General features: G+C 37.5%; 1 protein-coding gene across 6 annotated transcripts in view; it reads right to left on the minus strand.

Moving 5' to 3' along the window:
- Positions 1–4385: 4385 nt before the first annotated feature.
- LOC115243332 (E3 ubiquitin-protein ligase UBR4) overlaps positions 4386–24126 on the minus strand; it is a 24263-nt gene continuing 4522 nt past the window's right edge. For 4 of the 6 annotated variants that reach the window (XM_029820230.1, XM_029820227.1, XM_029820226.1 and 1 more), the window contains exons 12-42: positions 23822–24031; positions 19007–23527; positions 18756–18913; positions 18515–18661; positions 18385–18417; positions 17414–17615; positions 17140–17329; positions 16672–17055; positions 16097–16560; positions 15876–15989; positions 15529–15741; positions 13794–13970; positions 13536–13710; positions 13311–13461; positions 13015–13243; positions 12770–12919; positions 12374–12676; positions 12035–12261; positions 10108–11884; positions 9848–10009; positions 9080–9704; positions 8799–8989; positions 8537–8713; positions 7990–8406; positions 7512–7907; positions 7291–7425; positions 6844–7185; positions 6204–6658; positions 5726–6050; positions 5481–5640; positions 4386–5391 (exon numbers count right to left, since the gene is read on the minus strand). In XM_029820230.1, coding sequence (XP_029676090.1) covers positions 5327–5391; positions 5481–5640; positions 5726–6050; positions 6204–6658; positions 6844–7185; positions 7291–7425; positions 7512–7907; positions 7990–8406; positions 8537–8713; positions 8799–8989; positions 9080–9704; positions 9848–10009; positions 10108–11884; positions 12035–12261; positions 12374–12676; positions 12770–12919; positions 13015–13243; positions 13311–13461; positions 13536–13710; positions 13794–13970; positions 15529–15741; positions 15876–15989; positions 16097–16560; positions 16672–17055; positions 17140–17329; positions 17414–17615; positions 18385–18417; positions 18515–18661; positions 18756–18913; positions 19007–23527; positions 23822–24031 — 13275 coding nt within the window. In that variant the 3' untranslated portion in view covers positions 4386–5326. The remainder of the gene's footprint in view (positions 5392–5480; positions 5641–5725; positions 6051–6203; positions 6659–6843; positions 7186–7290; positions 7426–7511; positions 7908–7989; positions 8407–8536; positions 8714–8798; positions 8990–9079; positions 9705–9847; positions 10010–10107; positions 11885–12034; positions 12262–12373; positions 12677–12769; positions 12920–13014; positions 13244–13310; positions 13462–13535; positions 13711–13793; positions 13971–15528; positions 15742–15875; positions 15990–16096; positions 16561–16671; positions 17056–17139; positions 17330–17413; positions 17616–18384; positions 18418–18514; positions 18662–18755; positions 18914–19006; positions 23528–23821; positions 24032–24126) is intronic. The other 2 variants (XM_029820228.1, XM_029820229.1) reach the window with 2 other exon arrangements.

Here is a 24126-nt window from a genome sequence, read left to right on the forward strand (position 1 = left end):
AAAAATAAAAAAATAAATTTTGAAAAAAACAACATGTCATTATACTAAAATAATTATAAAACATCCAAGCTTATATATTTTTCTTGAAAATAATACAATCAATTGATTATGTATGTTCAAATTTCTTTATTTCTTTATCTTGAATTATATTTTTTCACCGGTTATATTTCGATTTAGTAAATGAATCTATTGTATGTATTATATAATTAGTCCGATTATATGATGCTTTTACTTACCGGAAATAATTAATCATGAGCATATATTTTTTGGCAATGACGACAGCAGATTACATCATCAAAAAAATATTAGAATAAAGAAGATAAAAGATAAATAGAACAAACAAGATATGAAAAGGCAATAAGAGCCATGCGCGCCCTATTATAGAGATCGAAACGTACATTTTTCTATGATTTAAAGTTATTTAAATAAAAAATTTATGCGCTCTAATTACCGCGACTGGCTCTTATTACCCTTTTTTATTTTGTTTGTTAAATTAAGAATTCTATTCTGTAACCTTTAACGATGTCGTTAGATACCATTGCGCAACTGTTTTTCGATGTTTTAGTTGCGCAATGATACGTGTAGTTGAATCAATTAAATTCTCTGAATTAAATATTTTATTCACCCAATTAATTCTTTTTGTAATTGTTAGGCAAGCATTTAGTTAGCATTATTTATCTAAATTATTTAATAATTGTTAATAATGGCCGCTCGCTGTTCGCGCGTACCCCGACCCTCGTCGCGAGGCCAAACTTTTCGTTGCCATGCGATACTGCGAAGCTCGCCGCTGAGCGTACGTCCCATGGTCTAGGTCTAGGTCTAGCCGCACGAAACGCGCGCTCATTCGCCAATCTTTTTTAATTAATATTTGAATAATTATTACGAAAATTGCAAAATGGTGCAGGACTTTTCTGTTCAGTTTATTGTGCTCTACCCGCTCACGAGCGTTGGCACAATCTTTACCGGACACCCTGTATATGTCGCAGCCAGATTACATAATCCATCGTTTTATAAAACGTCTAGGCATTTTATAAAGTGCGGCCACATTCTCAAATCATGGTTGAAAATGAAATATTTTACAATCTGGCTAAGAATTTTAGTCTTTTTATAAAACAACAAGCGACCTGCCTTATCAAACGCAACGATTTGTACATCGTGTTAGATTCTGGGCTAGTTCATTTCAATCATTTTATGATCGGTGCGTTTTTATCGACTTTACTTTATGTTATATTTGATAAAATAGCCATAATAAATAAGTGTTTTTTTTTTCACGCTTATATTTCTTTTTATTATTCTTTTTATTATTTATTTTCAAATATTATTTTCAAGAATTTTATTTATGTTACTTTTATGAAACCTTAATTATAATAAATACAACAAGTATTCATAGATATAATAAGTAATAAATAAATAATAAAAGTAATAAATAATAAAAACAAGTATTCATACAAGCTTTTTCTCATTTAGAAATACACATAATTACCTATTAATATTATAACATAATTACCTATTAATTTTCTATAAATGGCTGTTCTACAAAGACAGTTAAATAAAATGACTGAACATAAAATGACTGAAATGAATCAATCAGAATCTAAAACGATATACAAATTGTTGCGTTTGACAATGTGGCGAGTCGCTTGTTAGCGTTTTATAAAAAGACTAAAATTCTTATCCAGATTGTAAAATATTTCATTTTCAACTATGATTTGAGAATGTGGCCGCACTTTATAAAATGCCTAAACATTTTATAAAACGACGGTTATGTAATCTGGCTACGATATATGTATATATGGCGTTTGCAACTAAAAAGGATTGATGACTCTTCACGACAATTTTATTGCTGTTCCGTTCATTGCTCACCTCAAATTAGCGTCTGCATTTAACAATGCTAACGAGCTGATTTGTACGTGATGGATTTCATCATGTGATCGAGAAAGAATCGAGAACAAAATTTTCAATGATGGTTCGTTTATTTCCGGACAAATATATCGCAGCACAAAGATTTATTCAGGATCGTTTTACATCGTTATCGAGACAATGCATTTCATTTCGTATGATGCATATAACGAAGAACAATGACGCTTTTTAATCACATTGAATTGTGATTGTCATCATCAGAGAGAGAAACCAATATATATTATATATAGGATTAGTTACATATAATCGAAGGTAGAAGATTACCTGAAACCTCGTCCAAACTTTCGAGCCTTTGTACGAGATTGACGTTTGGTTTGATTAGCGATTTAAGAACTAGAAATTAGGGAATCATTGTTTTAAGTGCATCTAGGAAGAGACTGAAACTCATCTTATCCACGATCCAATCGAAATGACTTGTAATCTCTGAATGAAAATTACTCCTCTTACTTTAAAGTTAGAGCAATTATTATTCATTACAAGGAAAGTAAGCTTATACAATTAAATTGTTTTAATTATCATAATTCCCTAAACTGTACAAAACATCCACAAGTCGCAGAATACAAAGTGATTTACAATTAATACATGAAACGTTAAGAGCAAATTCTTGTCTTTAGAATATTGCAATAACGTGCTTTTGTAAATTACAATCGAGTTATTCGTGATCAGAATCAAGTCGTTCCGGAAATCTCGTTAGTTCCTTTTTTTGTAACATGTATGATTGTATGTGAAATAATGTCGCTGCTTAGCTGACTTTCCTCTCACAGCTTCATTAAAGAACCTGACTGATTAATCGCCGTTTTCATGATAGTAAATTGGAATTTAATCTTCTGCAATTCCGAAAATCAAGCATGGGAAGAAGTTAGGCTGTGGCGACGTTATTAGTTGTGTTAGCGCGTGTATACGAGTATGTGTGTTATTCATCGTGGGAGGCGATTAATTAATTGCGTGACACTACGTGCGTGTGCAAAATCTGCATGTAATTACCGTATTAACCATGCAACGACGTATTATAAACGATGTTTAATCGCGCCGAATAATCCATAACGAAAGAATGACACGTTTCGCAGCGCACAACGATTTTTCAGTTAGTACTATTGCGGATTAAAAAAAGATACCGTTCTTTTGTTATGTTTTGTGTGTCGCATTCAACGCAATAATTTAAGAGGTTGCTATTTATCAACGTGAAATGAATATGTATTTACAAATAAGAGATCGTCACCCCGTACATAATGACATTTGTAACTCGTCATCTGTCCCTCTGTTGCATTCTTGTAGATAACATTCTTATTATTATCATCATCATCATTGTATTGTTATTATTGCTTTATAATATATATTATTATTATTTTATTATATTATAATTAGTATTATTCACACATTACTATCACGTATAACTGACATTGGTTTTAGACCAAACTTTAAAATTCTGTACATGTCGAAACTCTAGCATAGCGTATAAGTTATTACAATGTTATACATTCGTCCTGAATGAGAAAAGCGTCCTAGTGAGAATTAATATAATTAAAGGGAGCAAATGGCCAAATTATTCTCTATCGAATTTTTGCAGAAACAGTCATCTTTATTTATGTCAGATAATAATTCTTGCAGTCTCGTATATATGCGAGAATTAATCGAAACTCAATTTTTGTAAAATTTTTTTAATTCCTCAAAAATATAATTGAAAAATCACTACACGTTTCATCAAAATGAAGTAAATGATCAATTTTGATTACACCAATTTTTTCAGCACGTAACATGAACAAGGCAACAGATATTACTTTGATATTAATCGTGTAATTGTACGCTCGTTAATTACTTATATTTGTCATCTTGTTAAATAGCTTTTAAGTCGGATCGCGGTTTGCGCGACGAATTTCACGTTTTGTACATTAAACCCGTTCGAAGGGTACGACGATAGTTTCTCAAGTATTAAATTATGATAATCGACGATGAGCTAAGAAAATAGCCTTAAAGTAATTTATTCAAAGTAGATTGTTTAATAATGTAACACACGATATGAATTAGACGTAATACATATACACAGTAGCTTGCCAGTATAGGTAGTATTAAATTGATACCTTGCACTATTCGCGAATCGCGATTTATACGGAAGAGGCTGATGAAATGATGAATGTTGTTCGCTAATTCGACACGAAGTATATGCGAGACAAAAGGGAACATCCAAAATTGTACATACACACACGATAAGGCGATACAAATTTGCCTACGTAAAGTGTACCCTGTTCAATTCGAAGCCGAAAAATTTGCCTGCAGTTTGCAATAAAAAAACCAGGGTTGCAAAGTTAAATGTAACGAGTAATATATGCGTATTGCTGACAATATGACGTTATATTATTCGCAAATGATTGTTTACTACGTCGTGATGTTTGCAACATCGCGGATATTAATGATCACGTTTGATATATACGATACATTAGATTTGTTTAGCTTTTATAAATCGTACGTTTTTTTTTTTTTTTTTTTTTAAATGTAATGCAGACATTTGCATTTTACGGCTAACAAATTGAGCGGAAACAGATTTGTATTTTGCATTTTGATATCTTTTTCTACATTTTACACTGAGAGACCGATTTCACTGCCAAAATAATATCGCTCGTTCTTCACGACTGTAAATAAGAATTTAATATTAAAGAATCTTTTGTGTTATGAAAAATTCAAATTGTACGGACGCGAAACCAATTTTTCGAGAAAACGGAGGCTATATGCATAGACAATAGTGTGTTAACCACTAATATACCTTAGCGATAGCTTTATTAATCATATAAAGAATATAAGTATAGTTATTGTAATACCGAGCGAAGAAACATTTACAAAAAAATAATCGTGCGTTGTCGCCGATCGTTCACCATTCCTACATGATATATCGTAACAGTATTTGCTATTGCATTAATGGTAGTAAAAAACTGTTAGTACAAGATTTTGTATTTTCTCGTTAGCTCTATCGACCCTTCACATAACGTCCCATCCTAATAATTACAAAAAAACATAGGATAATATCACTATAATAATTATTGGATTTCTTTTATAGAAAAAGAATTATATATTCAAACATTTTTATTTAGTCGCATTTTATTAAAGCACAAATTATTTCCATGTACATACATATCTATCTACGAGTAAAGATTTATAAGCAGCAATAAAAAGTAATTTATAATCTTATATCTCTCATCACACATATGTAACACAATTTTCATATTAAATAGTTTTGTGTATTAAGAATATATCATGTTGAATCAACTTTTAACACATGAAGCATTGAAATCCTTTCGATATAAAAATCTGTGATGAAAACGATTATATTGATTATACATAGGCGAGAAAAAGGAAAAACGATTCGCCGGTAACAATGCCAGTATAAGCTACATAAAGAAAATTTCCAATATCTTCAAGCAAGACGTCGCAGGATATCGTCAATATACGTAGAAGGATTTCTTATATCTTCTAATAAGCCTAGAATTAACAAATTGATTTTTAATATTTTGATCGGATTGTAATATCGAGTCTTCTACCGATCTCTAACTTCTTTTTTACAAACTTACCAACAATATCGCAAAACTCCTCGAATGACGCGCACGGTAGTAATTCATCACGATATGACGAAAGCACGCGTTCTGAGGCTTTTAACATAGCTTCGTCATTATGCCTGATGTATTCAGCCAAAACCGAAGGCCATTGGTCATCGGATAAAACATTTACTTTCTGTAATTATTTAGAAAAAAATATATAATTGCTATCGATATATGTGCATATAGTAGTTAAAAATTATTAAAGCTGTGCTTTAAACCTTGAAGAAGTTTCCGTAAATACAATCCACTAGACCGAAAAAGACTAAAGTGCTCTTGTAAACAGCGTAATCCTTGGCGGTTGGTTCCATGATGGTCTTTGTAGTAGCCGAAGGGGACACATAACGTTGATGCGCGAGAACGAGTAATCGATTAAGATGCGTAAGTCTATGGGATTTCCATCGAGCAGGCGTGAAAAAGAGCAGCGAAAGGACACACTGATACAATGGGCCTTCTGCTTCGTAACTACTATCGAGCCATGCTGAACCTGGTGCTACTTCCAGATAAGTCATTAAGGCTTTGTCCTCTCTAGTTCCCGATCGTGTTCTGCAAATAAATATTAGTTTATAATATCGACAGCATAGCTATTAGAGAAAAACTATCTATTTTCCTTTTATTTCTAATTTTATCAGCGTAAACCTCTGATTTCTTTTTTAGTGTTCAATTTCTAGAGTACATTATCAAAATCGTTATACTCACGTATTAACGACATATAGAGCCATGTGTATCAAATACGGTATTATATGCATATTGGATTGGGGACCTCCACCGCCAGTGTCTTCGTGGAAACTCTTCTCTTGAGCGAATCGTAGGAGAAGTAATTTCAAATCGTGAACGGTCGACGGGTAGGATATATCACGGTGACTGGTACATTCTTGCAAATAAGTATTGTGCCTAGCTAAACAGCTGGCGAATGCAGACTCCGGAACCTGCGGGCCCCACAATGGCAGCAATCCGTTGCATTTCGTATTAGCGTTCTGTAGTGCCGCGCTTTCCCATTCATCTCTGGCACGCGCCAAACGCACCGCGGACATATGGCAGTCCACGTGAACCACGTTAAAATGCGTGACGGTCGTATAGCCTACGGTTTTTCGTTGCTTCGTCTCGAATTCTTCTACATTGCAGCGCTTCGTGAATGTATAAACGCCTAATACCTATAGCAAAACAATATAAGAACGAAAGATCAATAAAAAAGTAATAAGAAAAATGTACAAAAAAATGATTAATCAATATTTTCACTAATGAAAATCGATTCCAAATTTTCCAAAAGCTATATATTTGCTATACTCTGATTTTAAGGTATTTTGTATAAGTAATGAAACCAATAGAAAATTATTACCATGTTTGGTTTAAATTTGTATCCTTCCCGACAAATAACGCAGACCAATCCAGTCTCATCGCCCAGGTCTTCCATTTGCTGAAGAATTGTTCCACTAGCTGTCACCTGTCCCTTATCATTCGTTTGCATACCGAGCGCACCCAGTTGCCTCTCTCGCATTGCCATAGCCAGGCGTTTCTTTTCGCTGCGCGTGTGTTGGCGAGCTTCTTCGATGAGTTCGGCTACTTGCTTATTTGTACATAACGCTTCCAACAAATTCTCCGCTAGCGAGCCAACGTGTTCATTCGAAGACACTTGTTCCAGTCTATGAATTATACTAATAGTAACTTGCGAAACTGTCAACTGCAAAGAAATGAAAAAAAGCAATATATCGCATTAGAATTCAACGATTACTTCACTAATAAAAGAATTATGAAAATAGAATATACAGATTATTGCCTGTAGTACCTGAGTCGGTTCATGATCCGTAGCTAACCCTGTAAGGAATCGTAGAATATATTTCAGAGCTGGTTTAGATATGAATTCCTTCAGCTCGTCGCTATCTGTGCGTAATAGCGTAGGTTTAACGCATGGCGCGTGCACCTATAACAAAAGCGAAAAGAGATGGAAAAGGTTAATTAGGTTTATATATTTTATATATTTTTGTCATGATTATGCTCTTTACTTACGGTGATATACTCAAAAGCATCTTTCACTATACCCATGCTTATGATATAATCTTTCAGCGTATTACCAATCGCATTTCGTTCGATGCCTTGAGTGAGTATACAGAACAGTTCTAGCTTCTGTTCGTCCTCGGATGTGTGCTCGAAATCGAATTTGTAAAAGTTCAACACAGGTTTAAAGTAATCGCACAAAAGCGCCATTTTCTCCTTATTGCCGTAAGTCAACGCTGCCAAGACTCTCGCAAGATGCGCAAGCACGCCAATGCTTTGTCTGACTGCCGTGGACTGCGTGCACGATAAAAGTGCCTTGATATGTTCCGGACCACCAAGAGTGCGTGAAAATGCCTCGAACGCACTTAACGGTTGCGATGCCGCATTTGTCAATATCGTTTCCATAATCTGAAATCGATATGAAATATTTATCTTACGGTATTGCTTATGGTATACGAACAAAGATCTTTTCTTTCGCGACGATGCTTACGTCCAATAATTGTTCGGTAATCTTCGCTTGAGAATTTTCCGACTCCGTAGCGAGACAACGCTGAAGAACGTCCAGAAGTACGGTGACCGCTCCCAATTCGGGTTTGCTCAGAACCTCTTGGTTCTTCTTGACCTTCACGCACAATCTGAATAATTTTAATAGCACTTGAAGAAGAGGTCTCGCGCGATTAACATCGTGTATTGCCGCCAATCTGTCTAACATGACTTGAAGACCACCGCAATCTGCCAATACATTTGCCATTTTGTAAACTTCCTCGTTATTCACCTCCTGTTCACTATTGGCGTTCAAAGTTTCAACGAATTCTTCGGTCGCGTCACCAAGAAGACCGCGCATACGATATACCACGCGCATGGCGTCACATTCGCCACCCTCCAACACCCAAATCTTCTTATAAATCTGAACAAAAGAAAATACTGTGTATAATCATTTCACAGAAATAATACAATTTGCTGAGATATCAGCATCTGTATAATATCGAAGATGGCTTTTATATTGTTATGTCAAAAACTATGAAATCGATTCTTACCTCCTTGACCGGAAGATCCAGACTGATGATTTTGTTATTGACGAGAAGTTCCATTCCATTATCGTCTTCTAGAAGTGCAACTAACTCACAATCTTGACAGATCTTATTTTTAACATCTCTCATAAGTGGACCTAGTCCAGGTTCCAAACTGCTATAAGGATTTCCCAACATCCTTCCCTGCAAAGGTTTAAGAAAAATTAAGTATCTCTTTTCTAAATATAATAGATATGAAAATCTTGTGGAAACAAATATGAAGACTCACCTGCAAGAAATCTTCCTGCTGTGGATCCTTCTCAAGAGTCAAGAAAAATTCGCCTATATCATTTTCTTCTGGATAGATAATCGAACACAATCTTTCAAATATGAATACCGGAGTGCGAACATCTTGAGGATTCTGCTTTTGTATTGTCTCAACGCAAATTGCCATGAATGCCTTTGTCTCCTCTTCGGTGCCTGATATACATTTAATAACTATATTACCTCGTTACACAAATAAATATAATGCTTATTAAAAATGTCTAAGAAAATCTTGGAAATTGTTACCAGAGGTCATTTCTTCTAGGAGTTCTAACAATTTCTCTTGCGTATCATCGATCAGTCTAGTCCGTTGAACGACAAGTCTCCTAAGAGATAAATAACCGTTCAGTACTGCACCAACTAATCGGCCCTTATATTGTTGCTTGATATTTTCTTGTTCCAAGAAAGTTGCCAAAAGTTCCGTAAGCATCTTTAATGAATATCCCTGAGCAAGGTCACTAGTTAAAGTAGTTTCTTCCAGATGATGTAATTCCTCTATCTCCCGGGTCAATAGATCCGCCAATAAAGTCATTACGCCGCGTACTGCCAGGAATTGTTTCCAAGGTGACTGTCTGATTAAACTCTGATACAAAGTGAGGAACTCGGTGCTGCTTTCGCCGGCGATACGTAATTCTTCCAAGTAACAGGTCAGCAAGACTAGAACTTCCTTCTTTCTCTCCGTACCTTGACACAGGCTCTCGATCATGTTACAAGCGACCTGCCGTGCCAGTCGAGAACTGGGATTAAAGAGAACCTCCTTTAACCAAGCACCATCAGAAAGTTTCAATGGTTGAACGCCTTGATGCCTGATACAACGCTGATGCCACCTATGTCCATACTTTTCCATAAGATACAACACTCGAGTTTCCTCCTGGAACAAAGAATCCAATAAATCATGAAATAATCTTAGTTTTTGTAATCTCTTATTGTGGAATATATCACGCACATATTACATAATTTATAATTAATAATTATTATAATATTTTATCGAATGTTACATATTTTATAACCAACCTTTTTAAGAGGTTTTGCCGTCGACGGTTCCGTTTTCTTAGCTGGCATACGGCGAAACCACTCAGAGTACGAATGCTTGGGATCGCCAGTGATCCATTTATTCACATCGATACTGATTCCTTCCGGTGGTTGCACTGTCGCCAGAGACTCGATGGTTTTATCCTAAAATTAATATTATATCATAAAATTACATATACTTTACAAACATCAAAAATGTATAATAAAAACAGAAATAATGCTATGGTTGATTGAATGCTTACTTTGTTTTTCTTGGAAACTGGTTGATCGGGTTTAATAAGACCTTGCAGAATTTTCAGACACGGCAGTATAATACTCTCCATTACAACGGGACTTTTTGATTCTTTACAAGCAGTTAGAAATAGTTGCATAACGCATCGCAATTTTTGTTCCCAGCACGAGTCCTCCTTTTGCACGAGCGCCGCGAGAAGAGCCATTTCGTGTCGTACGGCGACCGAAAAATCCGGGGTAGCGACTCGTCCGCGAAGCGTCAGAGTGATTCGATTGGTTAGAAGCGAACATATCTCCTTGGTCGATTGCGCGTTATCTCTCGTAACGAGACACAACAATTGCCTCACTTCTTCCTGCATCTGTACCGTACCTTTTCGCAAATTATGCTCTACGAGCTCTTGGATAAGCCCTTGTTTACATAGAACATCTCTGGCTACGCTGTTGGTAGCTAAAGCGCGTAACAACGTCAAACAATGCTCTGTGGCGGCAGACGCGCAACCGTAACAGCGTCCGACCGGCAAAACTATCGTTTCATCCTTCGTGACATTGTCGTTCATACTGGACGTACCGTACGATGAAGATTGCGAGCTACTCTGACTACCTCGTTGATTTCTGTCATAAGCAACAAGTTCCCTACGACAGGCTAAAACACGTTGAATAATCTTACTGAGCTCCTCGAAGGAGGTCTTGCATTCACTACAATATCTCTGCGCCAGTAACTGAATCGCTCTGTTCACTTGGGTACTACCAGACACCTGTATACCGTCCTCTAATCCTCGATCCAAACGATGCTCGGATATCTTCACGAGAAGCATTTCCAACGTCGGCTTGTTGGATATCAGAGTCTTGTATACCCTATCCGCTTTCTCCAATAATGTATTGATAGTCGCCACCGTCTTCTTCCGATCATCGTCGTTCTCAATGGGATCGACGGCACAACACGGCCTACCAGTCAGAGTATAATCAAATTTGGCATATTTGCAGAATCCGCAAGCGTGGCATAAGAACGGATCTTTTTCGTCGTAATTGATCGCTCGGCACTTATGACATTGAAACACATTTTCACCGCAATTTGCACAAATGCCGGGATTCGCGGGCACGCTGGCGGAACATCGCGGACACTGCAATGTCTCAGACGAAGCTTGAATGTTTTCGTAGAAATCGGCATACTCAATCATAAGATTGCAGGCTACTATCGGCAACGGGAATTCCATCTTGACTTCTGTCTGTCCCTGAGCAAGAGTGATCTTCTTCGCTTTGTGCCACATTGCCGGTTTATTCTTCAATTCTACGACAGCTTGCACAGATCGATTATTGTAATAAACATTGATGGTACGAACCATCTTTGTTCTTTTTAGATCGCCTATACGTAGAGTGATGCGGCTGATGGTATGACTGCCGACCAGCTTCACAATCTGCGTCGTCGTCGTAAATTTGGAATCTACTTTAATTGATGATAGCTTGATCGTTGCCATTGGTACCTCTGGATTATTGCATACTAGGCAAGGTTCACTCTCCAAATAATAACCATCCAGTTCAACGAATTGCGCAAGATTTACGTAAAGATTTGCGTTAGGGTGTCGCGCGAGCAACTGATTCTGTGCATGTAAAACAGCAACTGCCTGCTCCATGTACGTATGCATCTTCTTTCCGGCATGTGGCGTTTTCAGACAGAAATAACCAAGTAAATCTACAAATTGCGCCGCTTTTCTGCCATAAGCTGGGAGCAGAGGCCATAAGCGCCATAAAAGATCTAACAAGACTTCCTGATCTGTCGGCCCACAGTTTCTGAGAAATATAAACACATTTTATGCTTTATATTGTAACCATGTACTTCATATTTTATATTGATCTATTATTATTACTTTTACTCTCTGTTTAAGAACTAAAGCAAAAACTAATTTTGTTAATAGATAAGATAAAATTAATATAACTCACTTGTAAATTGCTAATATAAGAGAATGCGCTTGCCAACGAACGTTCGTATTATTCGTTTCAAGAAGGAAAGTTTGTATAAATTTCATCAGCAATGTGGGATGCACCTGCTTTTGAATTTGCTCGACCAGAGTTAAACATTGTGCTTCTTCAAATTTAGCCTCAGTATCAGAATCTTCTGATTTTTCGCGTTCACGTCTCTCTTTCGTGCCAGTCGCCGATTTAGATTCCTGATTAAATTTATATGAACATTAACATGTGCACCAAAGAAAAACAAAAAATATTCACTTTTTAAATATCATTTAGTATGCGAGTTGAGTTATATTTTTTTGTTAAATTTACCTTTAATTTAGTATCTTTAGTCTCTTTGAATTTATTATTTGAACAAATAGCGCATTGCAATAATTGGAGCACCGTAGGGCTCACGCCTTCGTCCAAGAGTGTCGATATGGCAAACAGATACGATAAAACGGTGTTTTGTTTTAAGCAAAATCGTTGCCAGTTTCCTGTGCGACTGGTGGCGATTTCCACGCAGCACTTGAGATGTTCGATCAATTCCACTAACGAATCGTAAGGCAGATTGATGAAATGCGGACGTGCGTGTGGTGGATCGTATCCACCAGTTGTGCAACACTGCTGTACGGACTATGTAGCAATAGAAAAATTTAATATATAATTCAGCATATCTAATTTATAACGCTTTAAAAAAAATATCATTATATTTTATGATATAATCACCTGCACGTGAGATATGAGAGCGTGGAGATCTCGCAATTGTCTGTACTTTTCCTTGTTGCCGCAAATGAAGAGCAGCAATTTACGTACTTGTCGTCTAACGAACGGTGTTTGATAAGACATCATATATTCGCAGAGATAGAAATACCATGGCTGCATATATTAAGAAAGGGAACAATTAATCATTTATTCTTGCAAACAAGAAAAAGAACAAAAAAGAAATCTACAAAAGAGCTATTGGCAATTACCTGTTCGAACGCAGGTTGTATCACGGTACTTTCCGCGTATTTGTGTACCTGATACGGCAATCGTAGTACCATTTCCGTCAATAATTGGGGATAGGGTTCGAATACATCGCCGGCGTGGCCCTTGACGTATTGACGCAGGAAGAACGGTGACATGTCGGGAGGCGATGCCGTAAGATGTTCCTTCAATAATTGGCCTCCGATCATAGTACCAGACTCCTCTGTATTGGTACTAAACAAGATACATTTGTAAAATATTTATAAAATTTATATGCATCAATACACATTTGTAAACTTACGTCTTCCAATAATCGAGTAAGGCTTGCAGTAACGTTAGACAGTAATCGATAATACCGGCTTTGCTCAGTATCGCAGCAGTAGTTTGGGACACAAAGTTCGGATTATCCGAGGAAGTCTTTGTAGCATATTTCGAGCGAGACATAAGAACACCTAAGAAAATATCGTGACATGTATAACATACATTAATGTAAATCTGAGATAGAAATAAATAATTATTCACTTACTTAATAAACGCATGATAACCAAATGGACCTCCCTTTTATTGCTACGCTCACATATGTTGCTCGTATCAGGCTTATCCATCTCGAGTTCTTTCACGAGCATTTGCAACAAACGTTCTACACAAGCTTTGTCTCTCTCATCTTGACCATCAAGATCAGCAGTTAGCATTAACACAACCTGATGGAAAATAATAGTTTTATAATACTACTTTTATGCAACAAATATTTTCCTGGCATACTTGTGATAATGCAAAAAAGTACCTGCATAAATGGAATGGCAAGTACTCCTCGAACGTTTATTAGATTGGGCACAAACTGTGTAAATCTGTCCAACAGTGAAAGCCGTATAGCATGTAGTTTTATGGTGATTTCGCCAGTCGTATCACTTTCCTGTTCAACACCCTGTTCTTGCTCGATACCTTCTTCTTGCTCAGTGGTCTAATATGGTGTGACAAACAATAATTCATGAATATAAAATATATTTTTATCGTTCATTATTAATTAATTTCGCGTTTCGAGGAACTCCTGAAATTCTATTTATCAGTTTTATAGATGAAAATCGATAAAGTAATAGATATGCATTAATGATGCATATAATCTGAATGTACATGAAAATTTATAAAAATATTATTAATGCATGCGCAGTACTCAGTCATAGTCTTTTTGATAAGATCATGAATAATATACTAACTCTGTCAGAGTTCCAGACAAAGTTACTTAAACTTTGAAGCTTCAATGAGGAGTGCAATCATATTTAAATCAATTCTCGGCTTTTATTGTCTATTTTAAATAATTAGCTGTAATTTATTAATTTCTATCGTATTTAATTAGACATGTTTCCAGTTAACAGAGAGAAATTTCTAAAGATTTTTCTAAGGTACTATACATATAAAAGCCAATACCAGAATACATTTGTTACACTTTGTACCTCATTCAGACTCCAACAACTAATAGGATTCAACGAAGTCTTGTAGCACGCTTAATAAAAATGTTTTATGAGATATTTGTATGCTCAATCCTATATTATTTGATTCTTCGTTTTTGTGGCAGTGTGGATTAAAGGCAACTTTTGAGAACGGAGGTCCAAGTCTTTAATGATTAACAATATAATAAGATAACAATATAATTAAACATATAATAAAGTAAGTTGAGATTAAGATAGCTAACTACATTACAGATTCATTCTTGAATTGAGTATGATAAAAGAAGATTAGTAACAGAAGTTATTCTGTCAAAGAATACTGGATATCTTTTATAAATCTTTTAAAAATGATATTTTTTTATGACAATATATAATCGCGTTAATAAGAAATTCTATTCAATCATTTATAAAAAAAAATTCTAAATTATATGTAGCATGTGTACATATAACATGTATGCATAATGTTAAATTTTGATATATTTTAGCTTTTTGATGTTTTAACTATAAGGTTAATAACCATAATATGTAATCACTCTCCATAAAAAATTGCCCCTTTTGATTATGATTATGATTAATTTATGCAACATATAATAGAATGATGATAGATCATAATCTACAAATTAAAACTTATAAATTTAATGAAGCTTCTGATATACATATACACGCTATATATATGGGTGATCTTTAAATCAATACTCTTCATAGGAAAAATCTAAAACTTTATGCATTAAACATGCAAAAAGAATTTCATAAATTTAAACTACTAGAGCAGAGAGTTATAGATTTTATCTTTCATATAAGAAATTAGTTATCAGAATTTCATAATCAACTACAATTCCACCAATAGAACAGACTATAATCAGTTTCAAGACGATAATGATGAATGATATCGAATGGAATAAGGAAGAAGAAAGGTATTACACGTTATGAATTAAAGTAAATTTGTGTCGACATAACATTAAGTCGATACATTGGAATCGCGAATATAGTCCAGTCGTTGCCGTCACTTCTCCTGCTTTCAAGAACATATGTAAGTCTGCTACGTAAACCTGTACTAAGGTACACGGAACTTACAGTGAAAGTTGTGGGAACATCTAGAGTATTAGTTTCAGAGCGTGGCGCTTGATTGACCCCAATTCCAATCGGAGGCATAGCATTGTCGGGAGCATTGTCTCCGTACGCGGAGCTCCTGCCGGAAACATTATGCTCCCCTGTCATGCTGTCAACGGCGCTGCCTCCGCTATCGCTTCCACCGCTCTCGCTACCCTTGCTACCACCACTACCACCCTAACATAAAATGTGTCCCAAGCGTTACTACGTATATGTGCAAATACTAAGACTCTGTTGATCCACGTCCACATACTTTCGGTGAATAGTATAGTGCCAAGGCTAGAGTACGTATGCTAAAAATGCTAACTCACTTGTTCGGCGGGAGACGTTCGAAGAGTACTACCATCAGTGGCGGCGGTTGATCCCTCATCATCGGAACCGCCCGCAGAAGCGGTCGTGTCGGAATAATGGCCCGCTTCTTGGCTCTAATCCGTGAAATAAATTTTTGAAGATTAATTATATTATTAAAAATCGAATATCGAACGAAATCCGAATAGTAGAGGCGAGTCACGATTACAGAAGAGCGTGTTACCTGAGCGGCATTCGGAACTTGGACCAATCCCTGCGCCGCTAAGTTCTGTAAGCTTTGTAATGTTGAGCCGCTTAAATTCTGAAGACTCTGTATACCCTGTAAATTGGGAAAGCTCTGCTGGAATCCTTGTCGCAATGCTTGCAGATCAGCATGACCTCCTTCATGGTCTTGCAAGCTCAAGGCTATCGCGAGTTCCACCATCGCCTCATCGTCAGCATCCGGCGGCACATCGAGTAACTGCGGGAAGTTACCCGCGCCGAGCAACGCTTCCAACGGATGATGATTAACTACTCTCGCGGCGGCCGAGTTCTGATTGCCTTCAGCGGCACCGAGCATATCCGCCACTCTGTCTACCGCTTCTACGGCTTCGATATCAAAGTGCTGCTCCACGTCGCGCTCCACCGCGTCTTGAGAAGCCTGTGATGGAACTGAAACGGATTTTTCTTCAGTTTCCGCAACTACACCTACAGACAAAGAAGAAATATATCAACCATGATATAAATAAAAAATAATAATCGAATATCTAGTATCTTTCTGTTTCGATAATTCTAAGATATCATGCTCCATTCCTGTACCTGGAGTACTGCAGTTTGGCGGACTCGGTATATACACTCTCCTACGTCTATATCTGGGTCTAAGCACTCTGATTATCGCGTGCTTGGCACTAAAACTGATAGTGGTGTCTGAGGACAGTAACAACTGTAAATACAGTTTAGCGGCTATCGGGGTATTATTTTCAACGTCGCATATCGCGAAAGCGTGAACGATCTCCACGATTGCATGAACCGTTCCCTCGGCATGCGTGAGTCCTGGCACGACTACCGGAGCGAGTGCCATATTCTTGGGATATGCCGTATGCAGAGACCACAGTATTTCCATCAACTGAATGACCAAATGTTGATTTCCATCTGCCTTGGTGCGCGAACGAGCTTCCAGGCGATCCTTCTCGAAAACGGGTACTAGGGATGAAAATTAATTTAATGTCATAGTACTTGGTTACCTTGAATTTTGAAAAAATATCAATAATCGTAAAGTACACGTACCGCTATTTTCGTCAATTGACTTATTCGCGTACTGTTCGGCAAATTTTGCAAGATTGTGGGGGCGAGAAACGGCAATGGCACGAACAATAAGCACGAGTCTATAAAAGTTCTCTGCATCGATATCTGCGGGATCATCAGCTTCTCTCATTGACTTTAAGGACTCGAGAACGTGCGACAATAATGCATAATCCTGCAAAAACAACGTGCGAAAGATATATAACATATTATATGTATGATTGTTAATGAACGTAATGGATGATCGATCTCCGTATACCTTATGGAAATGATAAGCCTGTTTGGTACTGTGAAGAGCAGCTAACAAAGCCGTCGTATGCATTTGCACAGATGATGGCGTAGGTAATATTAATAATCGCGATGCGACATCGATCGCTGTGGTTTTCAGCGAGGATTTGTTGTCATCGTGCGAGGATAAGATGAACGAGGATTCCAGGACTTCGAGAACGCTGGCTATCATTCTAAAAAAATTTCGCTAAATTATTAATTATATTCATTAATCATGTTCTTGTAATAATGTATACATTTATTGATTATACAGGGTGTATCTGAAATAATGCACTAAACTTTAGGAGCATATTCTAGAAGTCAAAATAAGACCTTCTTTCCTATGAACATGGATCCGCAAATGAACCCTCCTCCGAGCTAGAGGCCCCTAAACTTTGGGTAAAAAATTAAAAATTGGCTGTATTTCAGAAAAAAAAAATGGCAGAAGGTTGAAATTTGGTATAGCCCAGTAAATTATGAAGTAAAGTAAGCCACTAAAATGAAAAAATAAAAACGTATTTCACACTTTTTCGAATTTTATTTGGGAGGGGGGTTCATTTGCGAACCCATGTTCATAAGAAAAAAAAAAGTCTTATTTTGACCTCTAGAATACGCTCCTAAAGTCTAGTGCATCATTTCAGATACACCCTGTATACATTATATGTTAATTTAATTACATTATCATATGAGCTAAATAATTAGTTGACAATTGGTGATAATTTATTAAAAAAAAATAACTTTAAATGTTTAAATTATAAATCCTAAATAAATTGTTAGCAGAAAATTTGTTTCGCATACTGTCAGTCAAAAATAAATCTTTCTCTCTCTCTTTCTCTCGTAAAACTTCCATTATATATTTGAATAATCATTTATAGATTATTAACTGATATAAAACACCAATTGTCGAATCTTTATTCCTCACTACTGTGTTTTTACAATAAGAAAATTATAATATGCCCTTACCTTTCTATGTTAACCGAACTATCCTTTGTCGTTCTGATACAATATATACATGGATTAAAGAATACTTTCTTTATAAAATAATTAACTTACTAAATGTACTTCATACAAAATTAATGTTCTGTTAACGTACTTATCAATAGAGGACAATGGTGCAGGAGAAACAATGGTATTATCAGTCTCGTTATTGATTGTCGTGATTGGCGCAGATGTTGGTTGACAAGATTGGATCTCTTCTATCTCTTCAGGCCATCCAAATGCATCCTTGGTCTTACCGTATCTATATAGAAATAAAAAAATGTTAACACCATTAGGTATGTTACTAAAAAAAAACATTCTTACGATTCTATTTTCACAATTGCAATTGTACTAACATTTTTATTGAATCGACCATAATAACGCCTTCTGGATCTTGAGACGGTCCGAAAGTGATGGTTAGTTTTTTATCAGCTTGGAGACTTTCTTCTCTTGTTAAAGGGATATCGAACCAACGGCTTCTAGTTAACGTAGTTCGAATACTTCTGCCAAATATCTTTATAAAAACAAAATTGATATCATTAAAACCCATTGGAGTTTTAAAAAAGTCTTTGCATATTGTCAAATAAACATCGATATCTCCACTCACCTCAACATACAAAGGTGCCCTTTGAATGTCCTGATTGCCAAAGAGCACTCGTATCCCCGTCATTACTAAAATCGCGTCGTTATTCGTGACTTCCACATTAAAGCCCATAGCCTTTGTGGAAACTACGTACATTCCAGTGGTATTTAAGCGATGCTTGATCTGCGCGACGTTATAGATCTGCAATAAATCATTGCCGCCGAATTCGACGTCGTTCATCACTTGGCAATGTTCGAAAAAATCAATGGGGAACGTGATGGATCCCGACGGTTTTCCCATCTTGTTAGTCTTCTTTTTCCGCGCCGGTTTGATGCCGGAGTTGGTGCTAATCGGCTGTACGGTGGATGACATCCAAAATCCAGTTTGCTCCATACCAGCCATGTAGATTCTCAGACTTCCGTCTTCGCACAGTAATATCAGAGTCGTACGATGTTCAGCGTTCGAACTGGGATGTCGGATTGCAACCATGTCCATAATCTTTGCTTTCGCGGGCACAATCTTGATCTCTTGTATCATGATCGTATCGGGTTTGATCATCAGTATCACCGGATTATTACTAGTCTGCAAGATGGAACAGACCAATCCAGGATGATTCGCCACTTCGCTCCACTGACACAAGGGTTGCGGCTGATTATTGTTGGATTTATTTCCATTTGTCTTATTACTGGCGAGATTAATCTGAAATACGACAGTAATATCGGAGTCCATATGTTTTAACGGCGCTATAAAGCTCTTGCCGCAGGCATAACTGAAGAATAGCAGCTGAAGAGCGTGTGAATAGTAGATAGAGACTCCTCCACCGCCCACTTGACCATTGTCTTTTATTTCCGGATGATAAACATCTAATGTATTTGTCACATAGAAAGCACCATGCTTGGCCTGACTCTCCTCGTCCATCACCTGGCTATAAATATATCCGGCGGAAGACATGAGTAACATGTGAAACGTACCGTCTTCCGCGTGCATGAATGTGCAATCTCGTATCTTTCCTGTCGGCACGAGGAAATAATACTGCGGACTTAGCGCGTCCTTTCCCAAATCATAAATTTTGACAAAGTCAGCGGTAACCAACGCCAACTGCGTCTGTGCACCGGGAAGCCACAACGCTTTAATGATGAAATTCCCGCTCTCAAGCTGAGGATGTAAAACTAGATGATCGGACACTGTACCGGAACTGTTGAACGTAAGTACGTGACAATCCTTAAAACCGCAAACGGCTAAGAAATCCTCGTTCCATTGATTTCCGGTAACCGAAAGGACAGTGAAAGGTACCGGAGCTGAAGCGAGTCTCGTTAGAGTCAACTTTCTCTTAGAAGAGTCAGCTTGCTTCAACAATGCACTAAGCTGCAACACCGTTATCTTGCCCTTCTCGTGCGAAACAGCCAAATGCTGTCGTTTACCGTGCGGAGACGACAAACAACACATGGCGACACGTCGTATCATGTGAGCGGACAACAGCTGTCTAATCGTTTGACCCTGATCGCCCGAATAATTCATTCTAACATTTTCAAACGCACCCTCTTGAGATCCCAGAGTCGGCAACATAAGCTGATCCGTATGCTCATATTTTTTGTCGAGCGTATGTAAATGTTTTAGTGCCAATTGAGCTCGCGAGTGGCAACCAACTGGCGAATAGCGCTGACAAGACGCGTCCACTGCGGGTACTAACGCGCGTGTCAGATCTACTAATGAAGATACCAATCCGCTCTTACATAGTTGAGAATATATCCAATCCTTCGAAGATTCCAATTGCTTACTCAAATACACTTGTCTCTGAGTGTCGCGTCCACCTCTTTCGTGCTTATCGTATGAATTATGTACAGGACTGGACGCCCGTCGGCGTAGACTACTCGTTAGAAGCAAGCTGCTTTCCGCGGGAGCGCCAACGGTACTGTACGGTATATTACCGGTTGGTTGATGCTCTGAGCTTTGCGGGCTACGCTTTGTCAACGCCTGACACGATCCGTCGTCCTTAGCGCCGCAGTCGCAAAAGAAATTTCCGTACTTGGCGTACGTGACGTCATGACTACGATGACAGACTCGAGCGCACACTGTGCAAACACCGACGCCATCGACCATGTTGCATGTGTGACAGTGATACCAATGCTGATTCATAAACTCCTTCTGCGTGATTGTAAAGGTGCATAGTTTATTGCAGAGACTATCCTCGTCCGAGTCTTCGACTGCGCTGTCATCGTCCTCGTGCGGAATCTCGTCTACCCAGTCGCTGTCATTTACGTCGCTATTGTTCGGTACAGCACCCTCCCACGGTGGACTAGTGGCTCGATCCTGGGACTGTGCCTGTTGCGGACAGATTGCGCCTACTATGTCGGCTATGTAGTTCAACATACAACAACCCGCTTCGATGTACGGCGATGACGGTTTGTCGAAAGTTTGCGGATCTTTATTCATTATCTGCTCCTTACAAAGTTCAACCCACTCAGTGGCGGCTTTGAAAAGCAATGCGTGTCCTTTTTCCGAGCCGGCATCAGCCAACGTAGACATGATATGCATCAATTCAGAGAACCGATTTCCTTCGATGGTAGGAGAAAGGATGTGGTACGCTAACGGTATAAGAGCTTGAAGAATAGTTATCGAAACGTTTGTACTGATGTTGCTTTTATCTTTCACTATGTAATTGGTAAGCGCTCGCAAGAAACGGCTGTTCTCATGGCTCGAATGCTGCTCGTCGTTACTTATTGCAGGTTGATTGCTGCCAGAACCGTCAGAAATCGCCCATTGGGTTTGTTCATTATTAGATGCGTTATTTCTTTCATCCGATTTCTGGCCATCTTCCGAGGTTCCGGAAACAGTTACCAATGTATTTGTAACACCAGCGGTGGATGTTGGTATATTCGTTGCAGAAACATTCGTCGATACATTCGTCGCTCCCAATATAACGTGTCTCAGCCACGTCTGTAATTTTTCACTCTCGACATTGGCGAAATTGGCCACTGAATTGCATAGACGATCCAATGATCCATCATTTGTCGTTTTTTCGGTTGTTCTGAATAATGCATTGAAAAAGTGTAAAATGTACGTACTAAACTGGGACGAAGCCTGGGGCGACGTTATAGACAATAAGATAGATACAAGACTATGATTTGTATCAGGAGCAAAGAACAAGTCTAAGGCTTTACATCCGAGAGGTTTTTCCAATAGCCGCTCCCAATATTTTATACACTGTTTCAAGATCTCCTCGTCGATAACAATGCCAATGGATCCGTCTGCATTATCAGTATATTCGATTATCAGATTGTATGTATGATTTAGTACAAACAAATGTTCGCGCAAGTGCCGTGCTTCATTGTCGTTATCCTGTCCTAATAATTTGACCAGAGTGTTAGTAGCCATTTCTCGAAGATAGTCGGTACGAGCGTCCATTGACAATGAAACAAGAATGTCCACGGCTTGAGAATGTATGTCGGATTGTTGTTCCGGAGTTGTTGCAGGAGTGATATACTCCATCATGAATGAAACCAAACAGTAAAGTAGGTTTTTCAACGATGGATTAATAGAAAACGTTGGATGTTCCGACAAGGAGCTGACATGATAATTCACTGTAGTAAAGATGTAGCTTTCCGCTGGTATTATATCATTCGCATACGTGTTCCAAGGAACAGGAGCGAACGCGATACTCTTCCACTTATCCAGTGCAGATTTAATGCAGCTCGGCAAAAATGAGACCAGTGACGATTCCGTTCCCCAATTCGCGCCTGCCATTGACAAGATATTATCCAAAATCAAATAGTCCCGTATACCATACTTTCCATCTTCCTCGGTAGATTCGAATGTATGATACAATATGTTGGACCGACATGACAATAGGATAGCGTCTGTCAACGATAAGATATGCGGTAAAATTTCAATTATCATTTTAGTCCTGTTTGAAGGTGCGGAATCTGCATTCTGCGTACTCTTGGAAGTCTCAATGTTCTCAGCAGAATTTTTCGATATGCTCTCGTCCATAAGAACTTGTAATTTTCCTACAACTGCAGCCAATATACATAAAGAACCGAGTTTTGGCAACGATGCTCTCGGCATCATCTTATCAGTGGCATTATACTCTGGTTTGAGCGAAACGATACAATTCTTAGCAAGGGTAACATCGTACTTGAGAGAGTTTACAGTAGATGACACTGTCTTTAATAAATTTTCGGCATATTGCGTGTACATTCCTTGCTTCACCAAACAATCCTTCATCCAACCAGTAAAAGTTTTATATGCGGCTCTCGGACCCCATATCAATGAATGAAGCAACATCGGTCCAGCCGGTATTTCCTCACCAAGAGCTAGTTTATTCATATAAGGAGTCGAGGGAGGTAACATCAGTAATAATTCCCAACATATGGAAAAGCAATATTGAATCGCGCATAATCCGGTAAATGTAATTTTTTCCTTATTTTCAGTACCACCTTTTCTATGCATATCAGTTTGATTAAGTACATTCAGGATGTCGATCAATGCATCAACTAAAAGAGGATATTTCATTTTATCTGGTGTGCCCAAAATAAAGTTGCACGCCTGTAAAGATAAGATAAAGATATTATAAATAAAAGATTAAAGATTTAATCGAAGAAACATGCACCACAAAAGAAACTTTTTAAAAAAGAAGTAAAAACTTTATTAGTATATTAGATTTTTGCTATAAAAATTATTAAATATAGATGCATATACAAGTTTTATTATGAATCAAAATGAATAATTGACATTAGTCATTCCAAACTAATATTATTTCTACGAAAAAAACTACTTTTGTATAAAAAAGTGATTCATGTTTTCTCTGCAATAATCGATTGATTCATATGTGATACATACTAATCCATCTAATTTTGGTGCATCCTGGTTATTAAAATCTGTTCTCGATAGATTATAAAAACGTGGTTTCATTGAAAATTCATCTTGTGAGCCATATTTACGATAATTATCTTCTATTTCTACCCAAGGAGTAAAAGCTCTGGCAGTCTGTTTATTTCCATCTTTGGTATCACATACTAAACTTGTAGCAGAAAACAGATTCCATTGTACCTGTATAAAAAAAATACACACACATATATATATAATAATAATGCTTCTCGGCACACAGAGCTAATATCGCTATGTACGCAAGTTTCCTTCGTTCG

This window comes from Formica exsecta, unplaced genomic scaffold (assembly GCF_003651465.1).
Source record: "Formica exsecta isolate Colony F162 unplaced genomic scaffold, ASM365146v1 scaffold72, whole genome shotgun sequence".
In the NCBI taxonomy this organism is placed as follows: Eukaryota; Metazoa; Arthropoda; class Insecta; order Hymenoptera; family Formicidae; genus Formica; species Formica exsecta.